Source organism: Eretmochelys imbricata, chromosome 4, assembly GCF_965152235.1.
Source record: "Eretmochelys imbricata isolate rEreImb1 chromosome 4, rEreImb1.hap1, whole genome shotgun sequence".
NCBI lineage: Eukaryota > Metazoa > Chordata > Testudines > Cheloniidae > Eretmochelys > Eretmochelys imbricata.
In genome coordinates, this window is record NC_135575.1 from 44267675 (window position 1) to 44287269 (window position 19595).

Sequence of the window (19595 nt, forward strand, 5' to 3'; positions counted from 1 at the left end):
CCTCCACTCCTTTCAAAAGTAGTAGTGTGAGCAAATATTTGATAACTGCTTTTGCAGATGTCTGATTACCAAATACGTTTGTATAGTATAACCTTGATGTTACTGTATGTTTTGAAACAATTGTGCCAGTGTCCAGAGGAAAAAGCACCAGGAAAATATATAGAAATTTCAGTATCAGTGCTTCATGTATTTTTCCTCTAGTTAGAGCTACTATATTAGCCTTACAGTGTAAAGGAAACTTAAAGATGTGCACACATTTACAAGAATATTTACCTTTTAAAAGAAATAATATATATCTTACTAGAAAATAAAAAAATTCCAGCAAGAACAAAGTCCAGGAATATTTTTAATATGGTACAAGTAAGCCCACAATTTAAAACAATCAATTCTAAATTATTATTTTAATAAAATGTGAAGCTTATTACAATTCTGTCATGTTTTTATAAGTATCTGGCAGCTCCCTGTGGTACAACTTATAAAATAGGCCAGTGTAAACAGCTGGAAATTCTCTCATGGTTATATCAATCTTATCAAACCCTTCTCTGTATCCATAAAGTAGCAGTTTAGCTACACTGCTGGTGATGGGAGTAGTGTCTTTGGTCTTAGCAAGTTCCTCAAGATCCATCCATTCGCACCTCAAGCACTCCTGCTGGCAGAAGCTGATGTTGAATGAGGAGGGCTGCAGGCGACAGATGATATACATATCTGATATCCCAAAGGCTCCAGGGTGCCTATGTTGCTGCCTTACGCTTAAGAGGGACTTGAACTCTGACTTAATACCAGTCTCTTCAAAAACCTCTCGAACTGCTGTGTTTCCTAGATGGAGAGAAATATTCCTACAGTACATGTAAGAGGAGACTACATTTCAAGAACTGTTCACCGTGAAAGATTTCCAACTCAAAGTACTGCTGATGGTAACACCTTTTTGAGACTGTAAAGGCTATAAACTCCAACACTACAGTAAGCTCAGTTTTTGGGCCTTTGAACAAAACTAATTGCAATGGACTTTTTTTTTTGTGGATAACCTACAAAATGATGAATGTTCCTTAATACTGTACAAGTATGGTAGCTCTGAAACCGATGCAACAATGCAGTATACCCAGCTCTTATCTAAAAATATTTAAATATTTTCAGTTCTTTGATCCTAACTAATACATTTTTAGGTTTACTTTCAATGACTGATCTTCCTGTTGCAGCCAAGCACTTTCAACTATACCTGATTGTGGGAGCAAATCAATTAGTTCAGTGGCACAAGTACACAATTTATCTTACAGATGTAAAAGTGTGCAAACAAACTGGCCTACAGAATGAGGGAGGACCTCACCCCTTTTGCAAATTTATCCTTAGTTATATTATTTTGCCAACCTACCATGAAATCTATTGATGCATGGGGAATTCATATTGATAATTCCTATTAACTTTGCATATGTAAACCTTTTGTACACTGACCAAGAGGAGATAAAAACCTCTTACATTTCTCATTATAAAAATCAGTAGGAATGGAGGAAAAAAAATCCGTTAACTTGGGCCCTAGTCCAGGAATGTCCTTGAGCACAGGCATAGTGCCACTGAAAGTCAGTGGGACTACTTGTGCTTAAAGTTAGGCACATTTTTAAGAACCTTGCTGAGTCAGGGTCTAAAAACAGCTAATCGTTGGCAGGGTATAACTCATTCACTCTCAATGATTAGACCCAGTCCTTCCACTAATCAAAAGCTAGAGTTACCTCTGAACGGGAATCAAAGTCAAAGATCCCAGGAGGGCTCGAATATCCTCATCTGCCAAAATTTAGCTGTTCCTAAGCCTTGCAAAACTCTACAAATCCACTTGGGTGGAGTATTTTTTGGATGGGTAAAGAGAATTATTAGATTATTTGTTTTTTATCCTCAAGGCAAGGGAGGTGACTGTTTTGTCTGAGGTGTTAAATGCCCATGGCTATTTTGCAAGGCAACTTGCTGCAGTTAATTAGGAATTAGAATGATGGTTTATATTTAACAGAATTACATTCATTTTAACAAAAACCTTTTAGTGATTCTCCCTTGCTGCAGACCATCATCTTGAAAAGTCAGAAGTACAGAAGATGTAAATTTTGGATTTATTTTAAAACCACTGAAAATAATTTCAGGACATACAGTAGCAAACCATAAGCAAAATCTCTAACAGCCCTTCTTGCAGACAATAAACATTTATATAGTAATGGCCCTGATCCTGCAAACACTTCCATGTGTTTAAAGTTAAACACATTAGTAATGGCATTGCATTTAATGGGACTAGTTGCATGAGTAAAGCTTGACACATGAGCATGTGTTTGCAGGATTGGGGTGGGGGTGGGCATTACTATATAAATGTTTGTAGAGCATTTTATTACAATATTAACTACACAGCTACTCCGGGGGTTGTGGGGAGAGAGCTCTCTGACTCCATGTCTCTGACACAGTTGTAGAGATTACTGAGAGTATGAGCCATTACCACTCCTGGCTCCTCTGGTCTGGAATCACTGGAAGTCCTAATGGAAGGTTCATCCAGTCTTCCTTGGTTAGAAGAGATGTGGAAGTGAAGCAAATTCCCTACAGTGTATTTGTGTAGTACTCTTTGGACTTAAAGTGGGAAAGGAATAAAAGGATAGAAATCAGGGATGCTGAGGGAGATCATGCTATGTAAGACACAATCATTAGACCAGGGATTTCAGTCTAGATTTGAGCTTTGCTTCAAGATAGTACCTTATTGTAGTTCCCTTATTTTTTAATATTTTAAAATATTAAGTTAAAATAGAAGGAACATTTAGGGCTTGAGTTTAAAAAATCGGCGAGCCCCCAAATGTGTGCAATTTAGTGTTTAATTTGTTCACATAACTACCACAGCTGCTTGTGCAAACTGGTACATGTGAATAAACACTGATCTGCAAGCATGGTAACTGCACTCCTACATTTTTGAAAGGTAGGCCCTTAAATGTTTGAGACTTAATGTAAATGAAGGAAAAATAAAGTTCTGTTATTTCATGCTTCATTAATTTATATCTGTTAAAATATAGTAATGAAAATAACTGTTTGCTACATCACATCTTAAAGTTCCCCTCATACCACTATTAAAATATTAACACACATATATTTTTCCCAGTTTTTCTGATACCTATTTGCTGTCACCCCAGCAACATTTACAGCCTCTCCTATTTTTAGAAGGATGTGTCCCTAGCAGTCCTGTGTACTGCACTCGTACAGTGGAGCCATGCTCAATGCTGGCCATTCTTTGCCTATCAATAATGTAAAAGTTCCTCCAAAGTCCCCTTCTATCTTGGACCCTTCCCTTTCAGTCCTTCTCTAACCAGACTCCCTTTTTGGTACAAAGTATACAGCATGTAGTCATGGAATTATGTACTCCTCTCCAAACAAATGTTTGACATGTAAGCTCATGTTTCATAAAACTATACACGCAACATCAACTAAAGCTCAATTCTGTAACAAATATTTGAAGGAACAGCATTAGTACACATGAAATATGTTAAAACGGTACATGAAATTGCATATAAATGACTGAAGGGCTAGATCCACAAAGAGGACTTAGGCATTGCAATGCGCAGTCTAACATTTAGGCACCTTGCCATCTAGTGGAAGCCACAGCCCAAGTCAGGCGTCCACTCTCCCTCTACAAGACCTGCGGAATGTTAAGCACCTAAGAATGGGACCCACAAAAGTTAGCAAGATGAGTAGGTAGCTGCCTAATGTAGCCAGTAGGAAATGCCAAAGAAAAGGGTATAACCTATGTCAGTGGTGGGCAACCCGCGGGCTGCACGCAGCCTGTCAGGGTAATCCGCTGGCAGGCCTCTAGACAGTTTGTTTACATTTGCATGGCCGCCTGAAGCTCACCAGTGGCTGCAGTTCGCCGTTCCCGGCCAATGGGTGCTGCGGGAAGCGGCGTGGGCCACAGGGATGTGCTGGCCACTGCTTTCAGTGCAAATGTAAACAAACTGTCTGGTGGCCCACCAGTGGATTATCCCGATGGGCCGCGTGCAGTTGGCAGGTTGCCCACGCTAGCTTAAGTCCTGCCCCTTAAAGGGACCTAGGTGCCTGAGTCTGGGCCTGAGGGAGAGTCTTTCTCTGCTCTTGATTCACAGCTCTGAACCCTCTACTGGAGTTAAGGGCGTAAGTCCTTTGCAACAAAGCAACAACCACAATGAGGAGGAGAAAGATGGTGGTGTCACCTCCTCCATCCTTATAATCTCATGCAGCTGTATGTATGCTGAGTGGCAGAAATTTAGGTGCCGGGGGATTTTAGGTGCCTACAGGGTGTGACAGATGAGCAGGGATTTTAAGGATTTAAAATTTTGAGGTTGGGTGCCTAAAGTGGCAGGTAGGCATCTAAATCCCTTTTGTGGATCTAGACCAAAGTTGAGATGTATAGTGGGAAACTACTGTCCTGTCCATTGTAATGATGAACTGTAGAGTTTGTGGCCTTGGACACTGAGGGGGAGAATACATTTGTGGCTAAGGTGTAGGAGTCAGCACATGTGGGTCCTGTTCCCAGTTCTCCCAGGCTGTTTCTATATTACTCCAGCAATGAAGTTAACCTCTTTTTGTCTGACCTTACTCATCAGTACTGTGCAGATGATACTCAAAAATCTGAAATAGTACTGAGGAAAAATGTATTAATGTAAGAGTGCAGAATGTAGTACTGCCCAGTGGAGGTAACTTTTGAACCCCAAACCTACATGCTGTCTCCTATATACAGAAAAACCTCCAGTCTATATTTTTTTAAAAACCTAACCTTTGCATAAACTTCTGTATTGTAAACTCATTGGTCCTGTAACCCTTTAACAGAACTTCAGCAGTACTGTAGTATTAACAACCATCTACATCACATTAGTTTAAGTGAAGTATTTCCTCAACTCAATGTCAGTTCACCTTTACTTTAAGAGTAATTATTACTATTTGTAATACAATAGTGCCTAGAGACTCCTGCTGAAAGCAGGGGCTCATTGTGCTAGTACTATGTACTTCACAGTAAGAGTCCATTGCTGTCCCAAAGAGCTTGCAGTGTAAACTTCCAAGATGGACAAAGTGTGGGAGAAGATATGTAGTTAGTCCCATGTTACAGATGGGAACAGTGTCAGGAATTTTTACTCAGAATATTGCTGAGTTTATCACCTGGTGCTTCAGGCTGTGCTTGAAGTATTTTAATTCATTTATTTCTATGCTATGTTCATCTTCCTTACACTTTTGGGTTCATATGACACAATGTCAAATAAGCCTACAAATCAAACACTGCACAAAGTGAAAATAAAGAAAAATGTGTTAAATGTAGGGCCTTTTCACCATGAACATGGTGAAGCATCAGGCATCCTCTGCTGAAGTGTCTGTTTTAGGATGCAGGATCATGTCACCCCACCTCTCAGACACCAATTTTAAACAGATATTGACCATCACAAGAGTAATCCTGCAAAACTACTTTGAGCTACATACCTCTGTATCAGCCAACTAACAGAGGGCACAACTCAGTGGACTTCAGTGGAGTTGTGACTGCATATGCTGCTGATGTATTTGAAACATTGTCCAGAGACTTACCAATGTCTTCACCTGGGTCTGACAGGCCTCCTGGAAATTTCCATGCATTTGTAGTCTATAATGGAGCAGAAATATTAGCAAGGTATACAATCTGTTTTGTTCTCCTAATACAAAAGGACAAAATGATTCCTCTAGAATTCCTAATCACCCTAATATGTACATGAATTTTTTAAAGGTGATAACATGTTACTTCTATAATTATCAGTTAAGATTTAAATAAACTTCTGTTTTTGCTAATGTGATCAGACAGCTACCTGTCTATATGAAATATTGAAAGAAAACATCTACTGATTGAAAATATAAACTGTCTAACAGTCATTAGACAAAGTTGCTGCTAGTTACTAGTTAAAAGTAGTTGGACATGAAAGAAGCTGCTATAGATATAGACTGTATAATCTTCTTTTTAATCACTAATGTATTCTACTTCAGTGTTTTTTTGGCTTTTTAAAAATAACTGTACATATTTAATCTTCAAATAGATATTATGATTGTAGTATTGTTCTATACTGCACTGGCTTTAAAGTGATTTAGTGTCTGTAATAACCATGTAGTGTAACTTTGTCATTTTGTTTTCATGGAGAAGAAAAATAAAATCAAGACCTTTTTGGTGTGTGACCTCTCTACAAACTCATTTATTGAAATTCAGCAGAATAAAGTTGAATAATTAGCAGCCTTGGCATTGTAACATTGTAAGAGCGGGTGAGTAGGGGGAATTTGCATGGATAGTGCCTGTGTTGTAGCTGTTCTGTAGCTTTTAGTCTCTCAATTAAGCACTTTCAATAAACATTCCCTCCCCCTAAGCACACTTCGAAGAAAATAAATACACCAGTGAAATGTTTGACAGGTATGCCAAAGGCTAGAGGAAAACTTTTTAAATGGAATATTTTTTTAGAAAAATACAGCTTATTTGTATATTTTGTAATACTATTCCCTATCCCATATTTTGTTTGTTTGGGGGGCTTTTGCCTTAAAATAACAACTTCTTTATCTTTTTCTTAAAAAAATCTGTCACTTAAGGCTCGTCTACATGGGGGAGTTATTCTGAAAGAGGTGTCCCTGACTAACTCCCTGGGCAGATCCTCTTGTATTCAGGAATAAGAGTGCCTTGTTCTTGTTTAGCTTAACCTGCCTAGGATGTACAATAAGCTAATTTGGAATAAAACAATCTTATTCCTGAATAGAAGTGTGCTCGCACATCTATTCCTCTTTAAATTCATATCCTAATTTCATCCAAATTCATTTCTTAGAGTAGACAAACCCTTGGGTCCAAATCCTGCAAAAATTTATGCACATGCATAATTTTACTCAGTAGTAGTTTCACTTTAGTTCATGGGACTACTGCTATCAGTAAAACTATGACTAATGTAAAAACTAAATTACTAATAAGTAATATGCTCAATTCTACTCTATCAGGACTGTAACTTGGAACTTTCTGATGCCTGAGAGGATTCTCGTTTAAGATGGGCAAAATAAGCATCTATGCCAGATGAACCTATAGGAAACACAATTGTGTTATGCAAATATCTTTCTTAAAAATTAACAAAAGACTGTTCCCCTCCCCCTTCTCTGAAAGTGACAAAAGTGGTCTCTAAACAGAATGATTTTCAAACATTTCCATGAAATGTTGGCAGATATTTATATTTGTGTTCTTTTTAAGCAGTGCAGCGATAAACATATGCTCTAGATGAAAAACAGGAGCTCTATGAAAAAAGTCTGTGCCTTTTTTTTTTTCTTTTAAAGCAGAAACTGTGTGCATCCTTTTTTAATGGCTTCTTTCACTGGATGTCAAAACAGCCTCTCTCTTGCCTCAGCAACCCTGGCAAGCTGTACCTGCCATAGGATAGTTCTTGCTTCCTTGAGGCAGCAGTGACAGAGTTGTAACTAGCATGCAACTACTGAAGACCACTTTTGTGTGTGTTCTCTAACTTATTTTTTCTTTATCGCTGGCTTACTCACTACATCTGTCTACTAGCTAGGAAGGCAGGCAGCTTCCTATGAGGCAGGAGTATTATTTTAGGGGCAGCTGCTGCTAGATGTGAACTTGTCTATATTGGCACAGTGCTGGCACAATCCACTAAGTTGGATGCAACCCTCTCAACAGTTTGATTAAAATGGCTTCTGCCAAACAAATTATTGCTTTAAAGTAAGTGTATAAAGGGGCTTTACAATATATGTTGGACATGAAACTATACTGGGGTAATTAGAGTATTTAATGACAAAATAATTCTTTAAAAATGTAGTTAATGTCAATTTGGTCACTTTTAGTGGTAATCGGGATGTTAAAGAATGGGAATGTAACAAACAAGGTTATTAACATCAAACTGAGTGTTATGTTTAAAGTAGCAAATATCCAAATGTTTGATTTGTTTTGAGTGTCCTGAACAATAACTATCTAAGCAATATTTTCTAGTTCTCCTTTCCCATGTCTTATTTCAGATTGAGTCCAGGTGTATTTCTCTAAAAGGCAGCATTCTCCATGTTTGTTTTTAAACATAAATACAATCGGTAACACCCACATATATGTATGTATATATGTTCAGTTGTAAGGGTTATGACAAAACAGATGTTAATAGGCAGGATTTCAAACTTATGTCTAAAATTTCCGCTGTACCTCACAGGACTCTGCCCCCCCCCCCCCCCCCCGGTCACTTGAAACCCACTCCATTTAATAAGAGATGAAATAAAAAGAGCACAATTCTATTCAGGTTTAGAGTAAGGCAGGTTAACCTTATCAGCCAAGGGAATTTCCTTGCTTTAGTTTGTGTCACCACTTTAATGTTTCAGCATAGTTTTCTCCTCTCTGAAATTTCATGTTTTAATAAAGAAGGAATTCTGCTCTGTTGTGCAAATCTGTAGTTGGCTGATCATTAACCTCCTAGACAGGCTGTTGTGTCCATTTGGCTGTCATGCAGTCTGTGCTAAAATTCTTAATGAAATTTTATTTGAAAAAGTCACTGAAGATGCCCAGTAGACGTATTTATAAATGTCAATCTAGACTGCTTCCCCCCCACCCACCAAGAACGATCAGGTCATACTACAACAAGCAGCTTGCCACATATATGCATAGAACAAGCTGATAGTCTATAGTGCAGCCCTTTATATATTCATTCTTCAAGTAGTCGTCAAGTAGTATAATATTCAGTTAAGCACATTACTAGTTCATTCAATTTTTATCCATTTAAAATTAACAAAACTGAGAATTGTCTGCAGTACAGCAGCCTTCAAAGTTTACAATTTTTTACTCCTTTTTAAATACACAGAGTAATCTATAAAAAGAAAAGGAGTACTTGTGGCACCTTACAGACTAACAAATTTATTAGAGCATAAGCTTTCATGAGCTACAGCTAACACGGCTGCTACTCTGAGAGTAGTTTATAGTTAAGCATTCAAAAATACCAGTGGAGAAAAGTAAACTTCACTGTTCTAACTTATCAGAAATGAAAGCTAAAGAATCTTTGTTTTATACAATATTCAAAGCCCATTTAGGATTAATTGGTATTTTAGAATAATAACAAACTTACTTTATTTTTGTCTTGTACAACCAATACTTTTCCAGTGTCTACATCCAATGCAGCACCTGTTGGAGACAGAATATTTTCTGATAACTTTAGAAAGATAGTATCCAAAACTATTTTCTAAAATTTTAGAATTCAGAATTTTACACGACCTAAACAGAAAGCATGATAAACCTTTTGAGGGACTCATCAGTGCTCAGTGCAACTTTAGTCTACGTGATTTATCAGAAAATTGGATTGTGCTAAATGAAAAAGGTACATCAAATTACAGGTATAAAAGTTAAAACAGTGGTTCTCAAACTTTTGTACTGGTGACCCCTTTCACACAGCAAACCTCTGAGTGCGAACCCCCTAATAAATATATATAAAAAAGTGTTTTTAATTTAACACCATTATATATGCTGGAGGCAAAGTGGGGTTTGTAGTGGAGGCTGACAGCTTGTGATCCTCCCAGGTAATAACCTCGTGACCCCCTGAGGGGTCCTGACCCCCAGTTTGAGAACCCCGGGGTTAAAACGTCTCAACATGAGGGAATGTGCTTTCCAAAATTAAGATGTAGATATCCTATGTAAAAGAAAAAAGAATCTTAAGTTTTAAGTAAAATGACTGCTAGTAAGGTTTTAAGGCCAAGAAAACTATTCCAAATAATCTAGCAAAACATACTTGGAAGTCAATTCCTTTCTTCAAGAGAGGTCTCATTTAAGTCCATGAGAATCTTTCCATTGACTTCAGTATGCCTTGGATCAGGCCCCAGCTGAAAACCATCCTGGGTGAAATCCTGACCCTATTGAATCAAATGACGAAGCTCTTCCTAATTTCAGTGAGGCCAGCAGGGTGGATAAAAATCAACCAGATTTTTTGGATAAAATACTTTTTGAGGAAAAAGCCTATCTAAAGATAGTTTTAATTAAGATATCTACTTATGGAATATGGATTACAAATTCTAATTCTATAATATGAGACAATCACGTAATGTTTAAGAAAAGATTTGTAAATGAGTTCCAATAGTTCATGGATTAGGGACCCAACCTTATGGGGTTCCAGGGGCTTCTGTATAGATTATTTAAATTAATCTTTCTATCTACCCAATGGGACTCAGTGCTCAGTCTAGAAGATCCCAACAGAGATGCTTAGTTTTGCAGTTCTCAAACTGGATTTGTGTTTCCAGAGATAACATGCTTGTTAACAACAAAAATGTTTTTACATACTATATAGAGGTGAGAAATAACAGACCTCAACCCTACTGTCCCTCTGCAAATTTGTGTACACAGAGTCAATCCCTTACCTCTCTCTAAAAGTACAAAGTTTCAAAAAGTTCAATTAATAGAAGATTGTGGGGGATCTGGACAAGGAGAAGAAGTCTGGAGATAAATATGAGAAGGGAAGGACAGGCGGTAGAGACAAAAGTGAAACTGTTTGAGCAGCATATTCCAGATGTCTTGAGGTCTTTCTGAGTGCAGCCTTCATTGATTTGAGATCTACCATACCATTCTCTCACTAGAAGGGAAAACCTATAATAGCACCAGGCCATAAAAGAGACCCAGTTTGGGAATAAGAACCATTCAAAAAATATGTTTGCTGATGATGTTTTGAAGAGAGTCACACCAGTTCACTTAAGCACTTGGATTCAGAGACTGTTGAAGTGATGATCTCACTTTTAACAGCAGTAGCGGCTTCTGCCAGCGTAGGAAGAGTATTTTCTTCCTTTGGACTAATTCATTCCAAATTGAGAAATTGTTTGGGACCTAAAAAAGCAGGAAAGCTTGTTTTTCTTTTCCAGATTATGAACAAACAGGAAAATGAAGGTGAAGATGACTGAGTTAGTTGTAGAAGCCAATATTTTAAGTTTCTCATGTTGACCTTGTTGACACAGGAGTTCCGTCAGTAGATATGGGTACTTTCAAACTAAAACAGGCAGAAAATGACATCAGCTTATCACTAACACATTTTGAATTCAGCAGGTTGGTTTTATGGATGATGAAATTATTCTATCAATTTGCTTATATATCATTTATATTCTCTCTAGATAATCTGAATTCTTTCTAAAACAGCAAGCCATACAGGAGTCAACCGGTTTATCAAATAGCACTGCTCCCCAAATGGTACAGAACCACCTTTACTTTGGTGGAAAAAAATACAGGTTGAAGGGTCTGACTGAATAATTAAGCCTTGCAGGGTACTCTGGTGCTTGCAGTTAGCCTGTTAACTTTCTTCCACGGAAAACAAGTTTCCTTATTTTTCTTAAAACTCCGTCTGTTTTCAGGTCTAGTCATCCTATCACACCTAGTAATCGTTCTTGAAAGGATTCCACTTTAAAAACAGCTGTCCCTTTTAAAACAGACATTTTACTACCCCAGACTCCTTTTTGACAGATGTTAGATTTGTGCTCTGGTAAGCACAGTGAGTACAACTTACAGTGCCCTTTTCCACATCAATTGTGCACTGATTTAAAATTAGTAGATAATTACAGGAAGAACTGTTCCTATCAATTTTGAGCAGATGGAAGCCTATGTGGTTAGTACTCTGATGATGCATACATCTAGAATATTATGGAAAATATTTTAACATAAGGAATGAATTTTTAGATTGAAAACATCCTTTCCTGCATAATACTGAAATGGGAGTTTTCTGTTTAGTAGCAAGAAATAGCAACCCTGAAGTCAAGCTCTGTGAAAGGAGATACTTTAGGGAATTAGTCGTGTATCTGTTTCCTTCACCCTCCCTGTAGATCAGTAGTTCTCAAACTTTTGTACTGGTGACCTCTTTCACATAGCAAGCCTCTGAGTGCGACCTCCCCCCCACTTATAAATTGAAAACACTTTTTTTATATATATATATATAACACCATTATACATTCTGGATGCAAAGTGGGGTTTAGGGTGGAGGCTGACAGCTCGTGACGCCCCATGTAATAACCTCAAAACCCGCTGAGGCATCCCGACGCCCAGTTTGAGAACTCCTGCTGTAGATAGATAGGTGTATATTGGTTAGTGTGGAATCCTGTGCGGGGAGGAGGGGAGAGAAGGGGGGATGCTGGGATCAACTTTTATGCACGCTGGGGGTGTAGTGGTTATTTTCTAGAAAAGCTGCTCCTCAGACATATGGCTTTCTGAGACCAAGAATGGCCACTGGAAATGGCAAACAGCGGTCTGGCTTAACTAGAAAGAAGGGTCAACTGCTTCTCTCCTCTGCTCCCAACAAACGGATACCTGTCAATGTAACTTTGAGCACTGTGAGGTGCCTAGAACCAGTCATAAGTAATGATTTAAATCAAAAAGAAGATAGACCACCACTAGCATTTTTTCCTGCTTCTGGTCTCCTTTATCAGAGATCAGTAGCAGGCTCTGGAATTTGGACCTGTGACTTTAGAGAGTATTTCAAACCTGATGCTTTGAACCACAGTGACTCTCTGGAAAGGTTTCAACCTGTCCTCTCTCAAGGCAATACTTATTAGAATGCTATTTTGTTCAATCACTAGTGTCTTGTCTCCTTTTGGAACAAGATGATAGAATTAAAAAAACCTCTGCAGTATTAGAGAACAAAAAGCAGATATCTAAACCACTTATGAATAAAATTATAAAACAGTTTTAACTTTGTGTCAGCAACAGATGTTCAGAGTCCAGGTTCATCTGTGGCTCATTTAATGGCTATAAACACTGAATGCATGTGCTATAAACATTAACTGACAAATATGAATTATTTTGAAATATGGAAAACTTTTTAAAAATCCCAAAACTGCTTCGGAAAGTCCATAACCTATTTAACGTTATCATTTCCTGCAATTTCACACGGTCATTTGTAGCAGCATACAACTGTGGCCCATGTGACATCCTGAGGGCCATACAGGTAGTGTGTGTGTGTATACCCACATAACACACAGAGAACTGCAGATGAGCCCACAATGGCCAACAACCTGAGAACCACTGCTCAATGGCCAAGATTATGGCTGCTGTTCAATTGTGTAGGAGGGGGTAGTCAATAGTACCTACCTGACAATATGAACGGACCCTGAAAATCTTTTTATTTACTTATTATTGTTGAGTTTTTAAATTATTTTCTCTGGAGTCTGAACCTTGATCAAAAGCAATTAACTACCTTGAGTGTAGGAGGACCCTCCTCCTACTCCAACTTGAAGTACTTTCTTTCTTCCAATAACCATTTCAAAATTTGAAACAATGAAAAAGAATATTCATATTGTCAGGTAGATACCAAACTAGGGGTGGAGGAAGAAAGGAAAGATTAGATTCGGTTTCAGGGTATTGATCATGTACAGGTATACATATCCTTAACTCCTAACCTTCTCGGGTCTCATTACATAATACTGCCTTGTGAACAGAGAATATCTAATTTAAAATATTTGCATGCTCTTGGGCTTGCAACATGCTTTTCTGTCCTTAAATACTGGATGACACATGAAAGTATATGGATATTTGAGAATGAATCTGTCCCTCCCACCTATTCATGGGAGTTAAGCATCACTTTCTATAAATATCTGGAGATATCTGCAACATTTTGGCATTTCAAGAATACCTTAAACGTCACTTTTATATATATGGGAAATGACTGAAAGAACGCCATTTTGTTGAAAAGTAGTTGCATGTCTAAAAATCCCTTTGCTGCAAATTGATGCAATAAATTCATAATCCATACATAGGGGGAAACACCACAGATTTCTCTATTGTTAAACAATAGTAGATAGCACCTGTGAGTAATACTTTCTACCATCTCTAGCAGGCTAAGCAACTCTATGCTATGCTGGTGAACAGTGACCTGGCCTCATTTATTCACACCTTTGTCATCTCTTGGCTAGTCTACACAACAATACAATATAGCTGGGCATGAACACTTCAGGCACCTGAGAAACTCCGACTGGTACAGAATGCTGCAGCATGTCACCTCAGCAACAGTGGCTACCACAACCACATCAGACCTATTCTCTGCTCTCTATACTGGGTTCCCATAGGATATGGAATCAAGTGGAAGGTCTCAGTTCTTATCTTCAGTGTGCTCTATGGCCAGGGCCCAAGGTATCTAAAAGACTGCCTAAAGCTCCAGCATGAACACCGTGGTCAACAACTTTGTTTTTCTGGAACAACGGAACTTTCTACAATGGGGTGAGCTCATCTGTGAAGGAGACAGCTTTCTCAGGAGCCAATCTGGCACTGTGGCATGAACTCCCACAGGAGCTGAGGATCACCAAAAATCTCACCACCTTCCACCCCCCGTGCACTTCTTTTGCCTTGCCTTCTGTACATGAACATATAGGAATGTGTGTGTAAAATATATATAATCCAAAAGAAAACTCTCCACTGCACCTATATAGAAGAACTTGTATAGAATAGAATAGCACTGCTACTACTTTACTTAAATAAATCAGCTGATTTACACTATCATGTCTTCCTGATCTTTTCCTTCAACCAAAAACTCCTAATGAAACCTGCTGGATTCAAAAGCAATAGCAGAAAATAAATATATAAATAGTCTTAAGGTTAATTTTTTAAAAAATTATTATTATGCAGCAGTGCTTGATATCAATATGCCACAATTTCTGGAACTACTTAATTGCTTCTGCCCTTGAAGTTAGTTCTTATTTGTATAAAACAAAGCCAAAATGTTCACCCCACAATAAGAGACAACCAGATGCTAGTATTTCAAAGATAGTCTCCACATATATTATTTTGGTTTTGTAGTATATAAAACAGGGTGGGTTTTTTTTTTTTTAAAGTTATGACTTTATAAAATTACATTTTGAGTTATGTAAATCCTACTTCAGGAAAATCCCTTTTCAGTTACTTCTATTTTCTCAAATATGTAAATTGTAACCATAAGGAGTAATACTGTACTTTTGCAAAGGGAACACATTGTCTGACCTTAGTTTAATGCCACATATTTTAATGATGAGGTTTTCATACCTCTGGAAAACATGTTCAAACATGTCCATTGAAAAAAAAACCCCCTCGGCTTGTCTTAAGCATTTTCAGCTGTGCTGCCCTCTGCTGATTTGCACTGCAAAATGTGTGACCGGCAACTCAATTTGCAAAGCTGTGTTACAATGCAAATCAGAACAAAAAAGTTTCTTTATAGTTAGATTTTTTTTTACAATATAATGAAACTTACCTGTATAATCTTCCATCTCACATGAGTATCTCTTCACTAGAACTTGCATATGACTGTTTACAGGCTCTCAAAAATCATGTGGTGGTCAGCTAATCTGTACACCAGTGTCTAAAACTGAAGATTTTTGCCCCTCCCCATTCCCTCAAATTGGTGGTGTGACAGAATTGGAGCTGCTCTGGAGTAAGCACATTTGAGCCATTGGGTGCTATAGCCCAGGACCTAGACTAAGAATGGGAGAATTGTGTGTGATTCAACCCCTGGGAAAGTAAAGGCAGGAGGTGTGAGACCAAGGGGGTGCCCCCAAGATCAGAGATTCAGCTAGTCCTATAACCATGACAGGTATTTTAGCATGCATGGGTGCCCCCAAGAACAGGGTCCACGTTTACAGTACATACCATACTTTAAAAAGACCCTTGTATATCTTCTAATTTTTGTAAAAAGATACTTATTAGTTCTAATTTTTTTATTATAGTTCTGGAGCCTTAATATTCCATCTCTCCTGGAGGACATTTCTCTCTCTGCAGGGTGAATGCCATGGAATTCCTGGTTTGATTTAGTTTTTTTAAATAGAGTCCAATAGGACAGGTGAAATTTTAAAGCTTCAGGACCATATCCCCTTCCACGTTTAAAAAAGTTTTTGACCCTGAAAACTGAGACATTAGCTTACCAGTTTGGTTTTATTCCAACATAGCACAATATATTTGTTCTACAGGGACACTCATGACTGACAGACTGCACTTCACAAAGTTGTCCTACAAGTTTGTGTAGTGTGGAAGCCTGGCTGACTTATTGCTGAATCAGGTCCTAAACCATCAACTGTTTTTCTTAAATAGATTGTCTTTAGAACTAACCTGCCACTCCTAACTGATGCGTGGCGTACCCTGGTAACCTGCTGTGCCCTTCTCCTAGCCACAGTGTCAGCGTGGATGAGTCTGATTCTGCATGGTGGAAAGTAAAACCCTGCAAAGCAGCAGTGGCTATAAATTTGCTTTGGAGGATAGGAATGTGCAGCCAGACTGCTATTCTGCCTTCTGCTCTCCATTGCTTGACAGACTCTGGGGAAGAAAAAAAAACAAAAACAAAAAAACCAAAAACATAAAACTCATTGTATACTTTCAAATCAAGAAAATAGATGTGAAAATAAAAGCTGTTGTCTTCTGATGGCCACTGCAGCCCCCCTTCGCCTTTTACTAATTCTTTAGTTCTGATGAACATAACAGCAGAGCTTAATGTGGAGTAACAGTAGTCGTCAGAAAAGCGATTGTGAAATAATATTGTCATATTCCATATTCATTCTCTTTTAGGGCCTGATTTTTAAAGGTTTTCAAGCTGGCCTCATTTATTGTAGGAGCAAATAGGTGAAAAAATGTAGGTGAAATCTGACTGCAAAAAGGGGGGGTATGGCACTGCAAATCTAACTCAATTTCTATTCCTACAATTTACCCTGTTTACAAACCAAAAACTTTGCTTTCAAGTGTCAGTCATGAAAATTGCATCTGGGATCTAAAAATTCATGTGTCCTTTTTGCTTCTTACATGATCAGTAGTAAACAAGATTTTCCAGTTAGGATTTATGTGATTATTTTGTTGAGTAAGAATGATAAAGAGTAGAATCTAGTTCACTTTTCTATAGCTGCATTAACTTTGCAGAGATAACAGTAGTAACTTATTTTTGTCAGAGAACACAGGCCCCAATCTTGCAAGCACTTAGGCATGTGCTTAACTTTCCATCATACTTACATGGCCCTCAGTTCTGTAACATCTGAACACCTCACAATCCCCCATGTCGTTATCCTCACAGCACCCCTGAGAAGCAGGGTAGTAGTATTATCCCCATTTTATAGATGGGGAACTGAGGTAAAGAGAGGCTAACCGATTTTGCCCACAGAGGCACACAACGTCCGTGGCAGAGCACAGACTTGAATTCAGGTCTTGCAAGTCCTAGGAAGAAGCCCTAACCAGTTATCCATCCTTCTCCATTGGGACTACTCCCCATAGTAAAGTTAATTCCATGCCTGTTTGCTGGCTCAAGATTTTGATGGATCAGACTCATATATATTCAGAGGCAACTACTAAGTAGAAGAATAAATTACCTTATTTGCAGTTACTTCTTTGACTATAGGTACAAACCAACTTTTAATTCAAATAACTGTCTTCTCATAATAATTTTGGGTAACATAGTGAAAAAACTTTACTTAGTTAAGAATAACAATGAAAACACATCTCCAAAGAAGACGGCAACTGGCAGTAAGGACACTTATTTTGAAAATTCAAATAATTGAACAGTCTCTTGATCAGTCAAGTTACTTGCTACTATCACTGGAAATTGAAGTACAAGAGATTTTTATCATTGTTTAAACAGTGGATCTCCTGTAGTGTGGTTTACAATATTATGTTGTTTGTAGGTTTTCGGTGGAACTCTATATACGTTTTGCTTACAGCTTTACACACTGGATAATGCAGATTCTGCACTTTGCACATATTCACTTTTTTCCCTTCAGAAGTAATAGAAGTTAAAAGTTGAATTCCGTGTTGTGCAATTGTAAACCCAAGGTTACACAATTATTCCATCCTGAGGAAAGAATTAGATTTGAGGCTAGTAGGCCAGCTAGGTAAGTATGCTTTCTCTTCAGAGTAAACAATGACAGGTAGATGTATACAAGGAGGAATGAAAAGGACATTTCAAGGGATTACAAAATGGCCTTTAGGAAAAAAAAACATTATGACTTAAATTTTATCCAATTTTGCTTGTCAATGTACCATTAACAATTTAGAATAATTAAAACTTTTTAAAAACACAACATACTTGTAATCATTAATATCTACTCCCTGCCTTTTACATTGCATTTATATTGGACAATAAAAACAGATTCCTCAGTTACTCTTTCAAATTGATATCTGATTGCATAAGGCTGCTACTGTTGGGTTGAAGATCCCAAAGCGCAATGTTTAAATCTAATTTTTTAAAAAAAGATAGTTTCAAACTGAAATAAAGGAAGCCTTTCAAAATACATTCTGCTGGGTGCTTTATAAAATCTCAGTTGGGGGCATTCAATATACCAAATTTTAACTGCACAATGAATAAATTACTTTATTTGGGGCTGGTGCCGCCAACGTTCCCAGTGAAGGTAAAGGAAGGTTTGTGTGAGGATAAGATTACTGGCAGTGTGTGTTGTTATTGTGTGGGTTATGTATGTTGATACCCTGCTTCCTACTGGACAGAGTAGAGAGCCCTGGCTGGGGGAAATCCTGAGCCCAGTTTAGTCAGTGGGAGTTTTGCTACTGGTCCCAATGAGACCAGGATTTCAGCACCCTGGGTGAGGAGATCACTTCTTTATACAAGGCCTGATCTTCTCTAGCTGCTGCCCTCCAGCGCAATCCCCTTGGGCCCACAGGGGCAGCGGGTGGCCCTGCAGGCTGCTGCGCGGGCCCCGTAGCTCTGAAATGCACTTGCCCTGTAGCCATCTCTGGAAGGTGACTTGGTCCAGGCTGTCTGGAGCGTGAAGCTGAGCCAGGTGCACGGTTACCGCGCCAAACTTATCCAGCTGCGGTTGGAGCCCGGCTGCCGCCAGGCTGCGCCCGGCTGAGCTCCCCAGGCGGCGGCCGCACGGAGGGACCCGGGCCGGCTGGGGCCTTGCCCAGTTCAGGGCGCGCCGTCCAGGGAGAGCCCAGCGCGGCGCCCGGGCCCCCAGCATGGCTCTGCGCCGGCGGGGCGGGGACTGGGGGGCGGCGCCGGCCTTTGCACTCTGGTTAGGAAGCACTTCCAGGGGCGGCGCACGTGTTCGCTGCCCAGCCGGCTCCTCCTGCCATGTCGGCCTCCAAAAGAAAGAGCAGGGGACGGCTGCCCCCCGAGAGCAGCTCCCCCAGCGTCACCTTGGGGCCGCCGGAGCGGCCCCCCGCTCTGCTGACGCTGGCGGCTGCAGACTTCTTGGAAAAAGGTACGGTGCGAGCGGCAGGCGCCGGGGAGGCGTCTCTCCAGCCAGGCGGCTGCTGCTCCCTCGCTGTGCCGGGGGCTGGAGGGGAAAGTTTGCTTGAAACACCTGCCCCCTGCAAAACCCTCCTCCCTCTGTGCCTGGGGGAAGAGACTTTAAACCCTGTAGAGACGAACAAATGTATTTGAGCATAAGCTTTCGTGAGCCGACGAAGTGAGCTGTAGCTCGCGAAAGCTTATGCTCAAATACATTTTGTTAGTCTCCAAGGTGCCACAAGTACTCCTGTTCTTTAAACCCTGTAGAACAGTCATGGGGCCAACAGGTTTTTCAACAGTCCAGTTTGCTTCCCCCCTTTCAACTGTTCGACTTTTTTGTGACTTTCCTGGACCAGTCGATGTTCATGTTGGATTATAAGCCATCAGCACAACTTTGGGGTTGTAGCATTTTAAACGTGCTTAAATTCAAGTAAAGTTCTC

At 39.2% G+C, this 19595-nt stretch overlaps 2 protein-coding genes across 6 annotated transcripts in view; one reads left to right on the forward strand and one right to left on the reverse strand.

Moving 5' to 3' along the window:
• Nucleotides 1-333: 333 nt before the first annotated feature.
• On the reverse strand, nt 334-18892 carry NUDT6 (nudix hydrolase 6). 3 transcript variants are annotated; one of them, XM_077815188.1, is made up of 5 exons: nt 18642-18892; nt 16040-16243; nt 9078-9133; nt 5557-5611; nt 334-816 (listed from the first exon to the last, which is right to left on the reverse strand). In XM_077815188.1, the coding sequence occupies exons 1-5, from the start codon at nt 18880-18882 to the stop codon at nt 422-424; spliced, it is 951 nt and encodes a 316-aa protein (XP_077671314.1). In that variant the 5' UTR covers nt 18883-18892; the 3' UTR covers nt 334-421. The 3 variants fall into 3 exon arrangements, with proteins under 3 accessions (XP_077671314.1, XP_077671315.1, XP_077671317.1); XM_077815189.1 differs by lacking the exon at nt 16040-16243; XM_077815191.1 differs by lacking the exons at nt 16040-16243; nt 18642-18892 and adding an exon at nt 15189-15562.
• A 101-nt stretch (nt 18893-18993) lies between these two features.
• Nucleotides 18994-19595, forward strand: part of AFG2A (AAA ATPase AFG2A) — a 302070-nt gene continuing 301468 nt past the window's right edge. For all 3 annotated transcript variants that reach the window (XM_077815195.1, XM_077815196.1, XM_077815197.1), the window contains exon 1: nt 18994-19125. In XM_077815195.1, coding sequence (XP_077671321.1) covers nt 18996-19125 — 130 coding nt within the window. In that variant the 5' untranslated portion in view covers nt 18994-18995. The remainder of the gene's footprint in view (nt 19126-19595) is intronic.